The sequence below is a fragment of the Haliotis rubra genome, unplaced genomic scaffold, assembly GCF_003918875.1.
Source record: "Haliotis rubra isolate DU_JTF1 unplaced genomic scaffold, ASM391887v1 Scf59, whole genome shotgun sequence".
Taxonomy (NCBI): domain Eukaryota; kingdom Metazoa; phylum Mollusca; class Gastropoda; order Lepetellida; family Haliotidae; genus Haliotis; species Haliotis rubra.
In genome coordinates, this window is record NW_025767290.1 from 2,258,282 (window position 1) to 2,270,322 (window position 12,041).

General features: G+C 36.6%; 1 protein-coding gene across 7 annotated transcripts in view; it reads right to left on the reverse strand.

Moving 5' to 3' along the window:
• The window catches only part of LOC124254984 (protein patched homolog 1-like), a 42,710-nt gene extending 31,036 nt beyond the window's left edge, over positions 1 to 11,674 (reverse strand). For all 7 annotated transcript variants that reach the window (XR_006892596.1, XM_046688823.1, XM_046688822.1 and 4 more), the window contains exons 1-4: positions 11,259 to 11,674; positions 1,433 to 1,679; positions 909 to 979; positions 552 to 680 (exon numbers count right to left, since the gene is read on the reverse strand). Coding sequence is in view for 6 of the 7 variants with exons in the window: in XM_046688823.1 (XP_046544779.1) it covers positions 552 to 680; positions 909 to 979; positions 1,433 to 1,679; positions 11,259 to 11,398 (587 nt within the window). In the remaining variant the exon portion in view is untranslated. The remainder of the gene's footprint in view (positions 1 to 551; positions 681 to 908; positions 980 to 1,432; positions 1,680 to 11,258) is intronic.
• Between the last annotated feature and the right edge of the window lie 367 nt (positions 11,675 to 12,041).

Consider the following 12,041-nt stretch of genomic DNA (forward strand, 5'->3'; position numbering starts at 1 on the left):
GAAAAGTAATTTTATTTTCACTACAAACCTATAATGTTATGTCAACAAAACTACGACATGTAAACAACAGAATGACGTCATAGCTTGACGTAAATGACGTCATAGCTTGACGTCATAGTAACTCAGGTCAATGTGACTTTTGGTCGGACCTGGGTTGGAGTCAATATCCTTTTCTGTCGACGGTCACGTGACCGCCTCTAGACCAATCAGGTAGCCGGAAAAATATGCTTGCATAATATTCTATGATATTACTGCATATGTATACAATATCAGTGTAAATTAGTTTGAAATCATTTGAGTCATCAACATTATTTTGGCCTTACTATGTAACATGTAAGATTGAGAAACGCAAAAAAAGTACTGTATATTACCGTAGAAAGCCGAATTTTGAGGACCCCAAAAAGCGGTCTGTAGAAGGGGTCGGCTTATCTACAATAATATACAGTATGTCATAACTGCAGAAAAATCCTTTAAAACAGATTACTGGTTGAGTTGAATTAATTTTCTTTTAAAACTAAAGAACTGTAGACAACAAAGGAACGCAAATGTACCTCTTGTTGATGCTATTGACGGTCTGTAGGATCTTGCCGCGGGTCAGAGAACGGATGACAGTTTCATTGTAAGACCAAAGCTCCAATAAGCTTGTCACACGGCAGTGGTACCCAGTTGCTGTCCGAACACTGAAATTGTCATCATTGTCGAAACATGACATCCATTCAGCTATTACCTTAGCGTAAAACCTTAAGGTATTAAATTTATAAATCGTGTCAACTTGTTTGAATCCTGCACTTTAATTTTCCATTACACAGAACAAGTAAACATCCTGACGAATAATAATAGCAAAACATGGTTCATGTTTATTTGTATTTGTCAGCAAAACAAGCAGAGCGTTGTGGAAGGAGACACACCTGTAGCAGACATCTTGGTACCGCTTCCCTTCAACACTGATGTTGTTACACTTGCTATAGAAATCCAGCAACTGAAATACAAGTTAGTAGTCTTCATCAAAAAGATGGTATCAGTCAAAATTTCATTTGATACCACAGGAGTGAGTGAGTTTGGTTTTAGCTTTTAGCAATATTCCAGCAATATCTTGGCAGGGGACACCAGAAATATGCTTTATACATTGTACCCATGTCGGGAACTAAACCCAGGTCTTCGACGACGAGCGAACGCTTTAACCATTAGGCTACCCCACCACCCTCGATGCAATAAGGAAAAGGCAATACCTAAAAGGTGATCAGCTAAAAATAGAATTCTGGTCAAGCACTAAAAACCCAAACTTTTTTCATCATATTATTAGATAACCATGATTAAATGATGCCTTTATTCTGTAAAATTTCCATGCTTAAAACAATCTTATCAAATTCAGATCTTGTATCAGAAAGTTCAAACCCCTAAAAATCAAGTCCATGAAACAACAGCCACTTACAGCATTAAGGAATGGCTGTGTGAGTACATCTTTTCCTGTGACTATCATTGTCACATAGCGAGTTTCAGACGGGAAGTGTTTGTCCACCCATTTCTTCTCATTGACAATACGCGAGCTCTGAGGTACCCACAATGCAACTTGTTCCTCTGTTTGTTTGAACGTCTTCAGCCCGAGACCACACAACCCGCATGTTGTAAGGCAGAAGACAATCGTTATCCAAGGATGTTCACCAACAAACAGACCAACCCTGGAATAAACATGATAAAGTATATGATTCAGACATCATGGCTATTGTAATGAAATGTTCAAATCTCCAGCCACCAAATACTCCATCACATCTACAAACCCGCAAAAGTTCATCATATGTCAATTGAGTAACTTCTTTGAGTGGCATTTTAGAAGTAGGGAAGTACAATACAGAACAAACTTTATGGATAACAACTTCTTTTATACATGAGTGCGACGATTCTATACAGATTCTTGTACCGTTGTCACTCATGCTTAACAACGGTACAAGAATCTGTATCGAAACGTCGCACTCACAAATAAAAGAAGTTGTTATCCATAAAGTTTGTTCTATATTGTCCATTGAGTAGATATATGCTCATGCTGTTGACCACTGGATTGACTGGTCAGACTCGATTATTTACAGACTGACGTCACATAGCTGAAATGATGCTGAGTGCAGCGTTTAACAGCAACCAATGAACCAATTAACATTTGATAGACAAAAATCAAAGTTACAAATAATTTAATTACTGTTGCATTCCTCCCTGTGAGAACATAAACAGGAGAAACTACTAAACGTAAGTTGTTCTGGTAAATATTCATCAAGCTGCAGTTTAAAAAATCAAAATGTAACACATGTTATATTTGGGATTACACTTTCTAAGTAAAGTACAGATTCTAGTACTTTGTTGGGAATTGGTTGAAATTTCACAATTGATTATTGCTTCATTACCAACGAACAATCATCGAAAAAAATGGGTTAACGTAATTTTCCTATCCAGGTTGTTATTGCAGATATGTATAACATGATGCACCTTGCTACTTTAAAGTGATGACTTATATATCATGGACATAAACTTCCTGGAGTCTTCAAGAAATATTCAGTCATGACTTTTCAGTTAGTGAAGTGAGTTTTCTAAGAATTAAATACGTTTTCAGGCCCTGACAACTTCTAAGATATGTTCCATTGTCAAGTGTTGCAAAGACTAAAACAGTAGTTCCAAAATCGTTTAATATTGATTATGAGAAAATGTGATCAATTGCTTGGTCGTTTGGTCACTGCGACCAATCTTTGATTATTTCAATTAATCGGAACACCACTAGTTGAGTCCCATCCGGTTCTGGTGATTAGCTGCCTGACTCTGAGAGAGAGGGTTCGAATGGTTGGGACTGGGATTTAAATTACTGGAATCTCTACGTTACTAAAAGCGTATAATCCCAAATATAATATATGTTACATTTGACCATTTTCTTACGGGCACTGTATATTAAAAAAATGAAAATATTGCCCTCAAAAAGGAATCTAAATCTTGTGCTTCCCAATAAACCACACATGTACCAAACTACGCTACATACCCTTGGCCCCTAAAGGATTAACAAATCTTAGACAACTTTGGGTGTCCTCATAACTAGGAACAAGAACGTGAAGTTTCAGTTACTTTGGTTGAGTGGTGTCTGACTAGAAGAAGTTTACATTGTGAAGAGATGCATATTGAAATAAGCTAGGTGTGTTGTCCAAGAGACAATGCTGACTCAGCAAGATGGATATATAGGCCAGGACATAAGCTATATAACTTGTGTGGACTATAACAAACACATCACAACCCTGAGTTGAAAAACCCTTTTAGTTGAACATATTCACAAGTTACATTTCTACCTGTTTCTGATACTTCCCTAAATCTCATCTTCCCCAAAACATTACATGAAATGATGGATAAGTAAAATGAAACTAGCTAGGAAAGAAACATTTGAGTGAGTGAGTGAGTGAGTGAGTGAGTGAGTGAGTGAGTGAGCTGGTTTTTACGCAGATTTTAGCAATATTCCAGCAATATCACAACGGGGGGACACCACACATTGTACCCATGTGGGGGATCGAACCAAGATCTTTGGTGTGACGAGCGAACACTTTAACCACAACCCTACCACCCCTGATGGAAGGTAAAGAAGCTCACAATACAAATGCAATAGTACAAATGCCCCCAGTTGTTATCACTGGTGACTGTCTCTTGTTGATAAGACAACACAACTGCCAGTCTGGTCATATGAGTACATTATTCCCTTCTCCACCACTGTGCAGTATCTCTGTCCTGGGACAATGTTTCCTGGTGTGCGTCAAGCTATCTCCCCCAACACCACCAGCTGTCATCACCACCTGACTCCCTGATAACACTCTCCAACATGTTGGGTGATTCACACAACACGATAAAACATGGAAGTTAGTCAGTCTCTTCCCAGAGGCACAACTTTCATCAACCAAGGTGGCCTTGGAAACAGAACCTGTAAAAGTGCTCTCGTTAAAAACAACACCCTGGGCACCAAAATACAATGAATAGTTCTACCATTGTCAATGTCAACATTATTTAGTTCCTATGAATATGTATGTTGTATGAATAACAACAGATTCATAAGGAGACTAAATTTGATTGTTTCCGCATCAACCATTTCGTTTATTCAGTCAACTTCACATCATCTGAGTACAGTCTAAAAGCAATTGAGTATAATTTATAACTGGGTAGAGTCTATAACACACCACCAGGGTACAGTCTATAACACACCATCAGGGTACAGTCTATAACACACCATCTGGGTACAGTCTATAACACACCATCAGGGTACAGTCTATAACACACCATCAGGGTACAGTCTATAACACACCATCAGGGTACAGTCTATAACACACCATCTGGGTACAGTCTATAACACACCATCAGGGTACAGTCTATAACACACCATCAGGGTACAGTCTATAACACACCATCAGGGTACAGTCTATACACTATACACCATCAGGGTACAGTCTATAACACACCATCAGGGTATAGTCTATAACACACCATCTGGGTACAGTCTATAACACACCATCAGGGTACAGTCTATAACACACCATCAGGGTACAGTCTATAACACACCATCAGGGTACAGTCTATAACACACCATCAGGGTACAGTCTATAACACACCATCAGGGTACAGTCTATAACACACCATCAGGGTATTGTCTATAACACACCATCAGGGTACAGTCTATAACTATAACACACCATCAGGGTACAGTCTATAACACACCATAGTCTATAACACACCATCAGGGTACAGTCTATAACACACCATCAGGGTACAGTCTATAACACACCATCAGGGTACAGTCTATAACACACCAACAGGGTACAGTCTATCTATATACAATAACACACCACACCATCATGGGTACAGTCTATAACACACCATCAGGGTACAGTCTATAACACACCATCAGGGTACAGTCTATAACACACCATCAAGGTACAGTCTATAACACACCATCAGGATACAGTCTATAACACACCATCAGGGTGCAGTCTATAACACACCAACAGGGTACCGTCTATAACACACCATCTGGGTACAGTCTATAACACACCATCAGGGTACAGTCTATAACACACCATCAGGGTACAGTCTATAACACACCATCAGGGTACAGTCTATAACACACCATCAGGGTACAGTCTATAACACACCATCAGGGTATAGTCTATAACAAACCATCAGGGTACAGTCTATAATAACACACCATAACTATAGCACCACCATCAGGGTACAGTCTATAACACACCATCTAGGTACAGTCTATAACACACCAACAGGGTACAGTCTATAACACACCACCAGGGTACAGTCTATAACACACCATCAGGGTACAGTCCATATCACACCATCAGGGTACAGTCTATAACACACCACCAGAGTACAGTCTACAGCACACCATCTGGGTAATATTCTCACTCATATCTCATTCTGATATGTCCAATAATAATATGCATGTTTGTTCTATCACAGAATTGAAGCAGTGAAGATGGGTTCCTTGGAGAACAAATTAACAGGAGACAGTTCTCAGTTTATAACCAATCTGCACCTAACAAGCTATCAACAAAGCCATCTGGGCCACACGTTGTACATTCCAACTGATAAGCTGAAGATGAATCCACTCACAGAGATTACACTATCGTGACTTGTCTTTGTGTTTCAGTCACTGTGTCCACACACGCTTGTTGTCAGGACACAGACCCTGTCTCAGCTGGTCATGATACAGCAGGCATGTGCTGGTCTCACCAATGATATCAAGTAGAATCCTGCCCATTGTTTCGTTCTTGTTGATTTGTTAAAGACCTACGTGTACCCATGACAACAAATAGTTATACTCCATTTAAAAGCAAACTACTTTGGTGAGTTAAAAATCAGCCTTATTTAATAATAATGCTCATGCTGACTTTTCTACACATAGTGGTCTACATATAGTGGTTGGTATTGTTATCATCAAGTAATAAACTTGATAATTACAATACCAACAAGAATAATAATACTCATGATTCGAGGTATGTATTTATATTTTAATTGCAACTATGTAGGTGAAGAAAACCTTGCTTTTCCTTCACCTATACAACTTCTTTGTTTTCCTTCACCTATACAACTTCTTTGTTTTCCTTCACCTATACAACTTCTTTGTTTTCCTTCACCTATACAACTTCTTTGTTTTCCTTCACCTATACAACTTCTTTGTTTTCCTTCACCTATACAACTTCTTTGTTTTCCTTCACCTATACAACTTCTTTGTTTTCCTTCACCTATACAACTTCTTTGTTTTCCTTCACCTATACAACTTCTTTGTTTTCCTTCACTTATACAACTTCTTTGTTTTCCTTCACCTATACAACTTCTTTGTTTTCCTTCACCTATACAACTTCTTTGTTTTCCTTCACCTATACAACTTCTTTGTTTTCCTTCACCTATACAACTTTCTTTGTTTTCCTTCACCTATACAACTTCTTTGTTTTTCCTTCACCTATACAACTTCTTTGTTTTCCTTCACCTATACAACTTCTTTGTTTTCCTTCACTTATACAACTTCTTTGTTTTCCTTCACCTATACAACTTCTTTTGTTTTCCTTCACCTATACAACTTCTTTGTTTTCCTTCACCTATACAACTTTTGTTTTCCTTCACCTATACAACTTCTTTGTTTCCTTCACCTATACAACTTCTTTGTTTTCCTTCACCTATACAACTTCTTTGTTTTCCTTCACCTATACAACTTCTTTGTTTTCCTTCACCTATACAACTTCTTTGTTTTTCCTTCACCTATACAACTTCTTTGTTTTCCTTCACCTATACAACTTCTTTGTTTTCCTTCACCTATACAACTTCTTTGTTTTCCTTCACTTATACAACTTCTTTGTTTTCCTTCACCTATACAACTTCTTTGTTTTCCTTCACCTATACAACTTCTTTGTTTTCCTTCACCTATACAACTTCTTTGTTTTCCTTCACTTATACAACTTCTTTGTTTTCCTTCACCTATACAACTTCTTTGTTTTCCTTCACCTATACAACTTCTTTGTTTTCCTTCACCTATACAACTTCTTTGTTTTCCTTCACCTATACAACTTCTTTGTTTCCTTCACCCTATACAACTTTGTTTCCTTCCTCCTTCACCTATACAACTTCTTTTTTTTCCTTCACTTATACAACTTCTTTGTTTTCCTTCACCTATACAACTTCTTTGTTTTCCTTCACCTATACAACTTCTTTGTTTCCTTCCTTCTTCTTTGTTTCCTTCACCTATACAACTTCTTTGTTTTCCTTCACTTATACAACTTCTTTGTTTTCCTTCACCTATACAACTTCTTTGTTTTCCTTCACCTTTTCTCCTTCACCTATACAACTTCTTTGTTTTCCTTCACCTATACAACTTCTTTGTTTTCCTTCACCTATACAACTTCTTTGTTTTCCTTCACCTATACAACTTCTTTGTTTTCCTTCACTTATACAACTTCTTTGTTTTCCTTCACCTATACAACTTCTTTGTTTTCCTTCACCTATACAACTTCTTTGTTTTCCTTCACCTATACAACTTCTTTGTTTTCCTTCACCTATACAACTTCTTTGTTTTTTCCTTCTCACTTATACAACTTCTTTTGTTTTCCTCCTTTCTTCTTTGTTTCCTTCACTTATACAACTTCTTTGTTTCCTTCACCTATACAACTTCTTCTTTGTTTTCCTTCACCTATACAACTTCTTTGTTTTCCTTCACCTATACAACTTCTTTGTTTTCCTTCACCTATACAACTTCTTTGTTTCCTTCCTTTATACAACTTCTTTGTTTTCCTTCACCTATACAACTTCTTTGTTTTCCTTCACTCTGGCTATCTTTCTTTGTTTTCCTTTCACACCTATACAACTTTCTTTGTTTTTTCCTTCACCTATACTACAACTTCTTTGTTTTCCTTCACCTATACAACTTCTTTGTTTTCCTTCACCTATACAACTTCTTTGTTTTCCTTCACCTATACAACTTCTTTGTTTTCCTTCACTTATACTAACTTCTTTGTTTTCCTTCACCTATACAACTTCTTTGTTTTCCTTCACCTATACAACTTCTTTGTTTTCCTTCACCTATACAACTTCTTTGTTTTCCTTCACCTATACAACTTCTTTGTTTTCCTTCACCTATACAACTTCTTTGTTTTCCTTCACCTATACAACTTCTTTGTTTTCCTTCACCTATACAACTTCTTTGTTTTTCCTTCACTTATACAACTTCTTTGTTTTCCTTCACCTATACAACTTCTTTGTTTTTCCTTCACCTATACTAACTTCTTTGTTTCCTTCACCTATACAACTTCTTTGTTTTCCTTCACCTATACAACTTCTTTGTTTTTCCTTATACAGCTTCTTTGTTTCCTTCACCTATACAACTTCTTTGTTTTCCTTCACCTATACAACTTCTTTGTTTTCCTTCACCTATACAACTTCTTTGTTTCCTTTCACTTATACAACTTCTTTGTTTTCCTTCACCTATACAACTTCTTTGTTTTCCTTCACCTATACAACTTCTTTGTTTTCCTTCACCCTATACAACTTCTTTTGTTTTCCTTCACCTATACAACTTCTTTGTTTTCCTTCACCTATACAACTTCTTTGTTTTTCCTTCATATACAACTTCTTTGTTTCCTTCACCTATACAACTTCTTTGTTTTCCTTCACCTTATACAACTTCTTTGTTTTCCTTCACCTATACAACTTCTTTGTTTTCCTTCACCTATACAACTTCTTTGTTTTCCTTCACCTTATACAACTTCTTTGTTTTCCTTCACCTATACAACTTCTTTGTTTTCCTTCACTTATACAACTTCTTTGTTTTCCTTCACCTATACAACTTCTTTGTTTTCCTTCACCTATACAACTTCTTTGTTTCCTTCACCTATACAACTTCTTTGTTTCCTTCACCTATACAACTTCTTTGTTTTCCTTCACCTATACAACTTCTTTGTTTTCCTTCACCTATACAACTTCTTTGTTTTCCTTCTATACAACTTCTTTTTTTTCCTTCACCTATACAACTTCTTTGTTTCCTTTCACCTATACAACTTCTTTGTTTCCTTCACCTATACAACTTCTTTGTTTTCCTTCACTTATACAACTTCTTTGTTTCCTTTTACAACTTCTTTGTTTTCCCTATACAACTTCTTTGTTTCCTTCCTTATACAACTTCTTTGTTTCCTTCACCTATACAACTTCTTTGTTTTCCTTCACCTATACAACTTCTTTGTTTCCTTCACCTATATACAACTTCTTTGTTTTCCTTCACCTATACAACTTCTTTGTTTTTCCTTCACCTATACAACTTCTTTGTTTTCCTTCACCTATTCAGCTTTTGTTTCCTTCTTCTTATCTTTTGTGTTTCCTTCACTTATACAACTTCTTTGTTTTCCTTCACCTATACAACTTCTTTGTTTTCCTTCACCTATACAACTTCTTTGTTTTCCTTCACCTATACAACTTCTTTGTTTCCTTCTATACAACTTCTTTGTTTTCCTTCACCTATACAACTTCTTTGTTTTTCCTTCACCTATACAACTTCTTTGTTTCCTTCACTTATACAACTTCTTTGTTTTCCTTCACCTTATACAACTTCTTTGTTTTCCTTCATATACAACTTCTTTTGTTTTCCTTCACTTATACAACTTCTTTGTTTTCCTTCCTTATACAACTTCTTTGTTTTTCCTTCCTTATACAACTCTTCTTTGTTTTCCTTCACCTATACAACTTCTTTGTTTTCCTTCACCTATACAACTTCTTTGTTTTCCTTCACCTATACAACTTCTTTGTTTTCCTTCACTTATACAACTTCTTTGTTTTCCTTCACTTATACAACTTCTTTGTTTTCCTTCACCTATACAACTTCTTTGTTTTCCTTCACCTATACAACTTCTTTGTTTTCCTTCACCTATACAACTTCTTTGTTTTCCTTCACCTATACAACTTCTTTGTTTTTTCCTTCACCTATACAACTTCTTTGTTTTCCTTCACCTATACAACTTCTTTGTTTTCCTTCACCTATACAACTTCTTTGTTTTCCTTCACCTATACAACTTCTTTGTTTTCCTTCACCTATACAACTTCTTTGTTTTCCTTCACTTATACAACTTCTTTGTTTTCCTTCACCATACAACTTCTTTGTTTTCCTTCACTTATACAACTTCTTTGTTTTCCTTCACCATACAACTTCTTTGTTTTCCTTCACTTATACAACTTCTTTGTTTTCCTTCACCTATACAACTTCTTTGTTTTCCTTCACTTATACAACTTCTTTGTTTTCCTTCACCTATACAACTTCTTTGTTTTCGTTCACCTATACAACTTCTTTGTTTTCCTTCACCTATACAACTTCTAAAATGTCTCTCAGAGAAACTATGTAGGTCACAAATCTTTAAACCTAAGGTAATCTATTCGTCACCAGTAGAGGAAAACTGTAGTATGCCGTGTGTTATGTTTTCAGCCAAATAATCTGTTCAGCATGATGTCATTGATCTCATGTTTGTGCGGCTTTTCATGAAGTTAGTTCCCATAACACTGGCTATATATGTGGGACACTTAATTCTGAAAAGAATATTTATGTATATGCATGTTTATTGTGTTGCTTTCATATCAAAAGACAACAATGGCCTGGAATCATTCAAGCGTTTGTGCATCGGTGTCACCAGTAATCTCAAGGCATAAAACTTGGCCTTTTAAATAGCTTTTCACATGTACACAAGTAGCCTGCTTCTGAAGTTAGAATTAAATATCCACATTTCAACAGTTAATCATGACTGGCCATGCCTACACAAAAGAAACTATCGCCATGTTATGGTACCATTTTCAGTTGAAGAGTGAGTGAGTGAGTGAGTGAGTGGGAGGGCATGAGAGTGAGTGAGTGAGTGGTGAGTAAATGCAAGTGTACTAAACATTAATGACCAGAAATGCAAGTGTTTGACTAAACATTAATGACCAGAGAGGGGTGTTTGACCAGAGAGGGGTGTTTGACCAGAGAGGGGTGTTTGACTAGAGAGGGGTGTTTGACTAGAGAGAGGTGTTTGACTAGAGAGGGGTGTTTGACTAGAGAGGGGTACCAACACTATAGTGACCACTGATGGGTGTGCTAAGATTAGATGGATACTATACCATTAAAACAAACTAAAGGAAAAGAGGCATGAAGTGAAAGCTACAGTAACCCTGTAAACCGTATTGTTGTTATAAATGTTTGTGGACCTTTAAGTTCCGAGAAGTTCCTCACTCACCTGTAAAATGCAGATTCCAGTGCCCAAATGATACCATTACTAGCCCGTTTTAAGCATGATGGTTTCTTCAGAGGATTCGGTGTCCTTGATGGAGTATCATCAATGGTGAAATGAGCTGGTGATTGAACAGTATCCGCCATGTCTTCGCAGAATGAAAATACACCCAATGACTTTGTTTGATCTTTGGAATCAATCAACTGACAGCTAATGATTAAACGACCTCCTGTTTTCCCAGAGTAAGGTCAAGGTGTCATTATCTATATAGTGAGTGAATGAATAAAAGATGAAAGAGTTATTGCACTTCTTGAGACTATCCTGATGACAGCCATTGTCGACTGTGTCAGGAAACACTACCTTCCGACCTCAGTCATCATTGAATCGACAGATAAACATTTCTTTCCAACACCGCTCTGTGTTCCAAGGGAGATTACTCTTGTCAAAATCAGTCTTTGCATACCACAAAATTAAAATATCCTCTTCCCCTTGGAATGTCATTGTTCGACGTGGACGGAAATAATGAGATAATACGACCTTTGCTTATGAATACAATGGAAGCATTGTCTATTAACGTTAATATAGACGACCATTTTGTAAACAGAAAAACACAAAATATAAACTGTAGACAATGCGTATCTGATTACGGGTCACTAATATAGAACAATTCTAATGAACCAGGAAATCGTTCATCATATTTTCGGAGAGTGATAATATACTTTAAAACTGGCGAATGGGCGGTAATTAACTTTTAAATATAAATTTACAGCGAGTGAATATGGTGTTAAA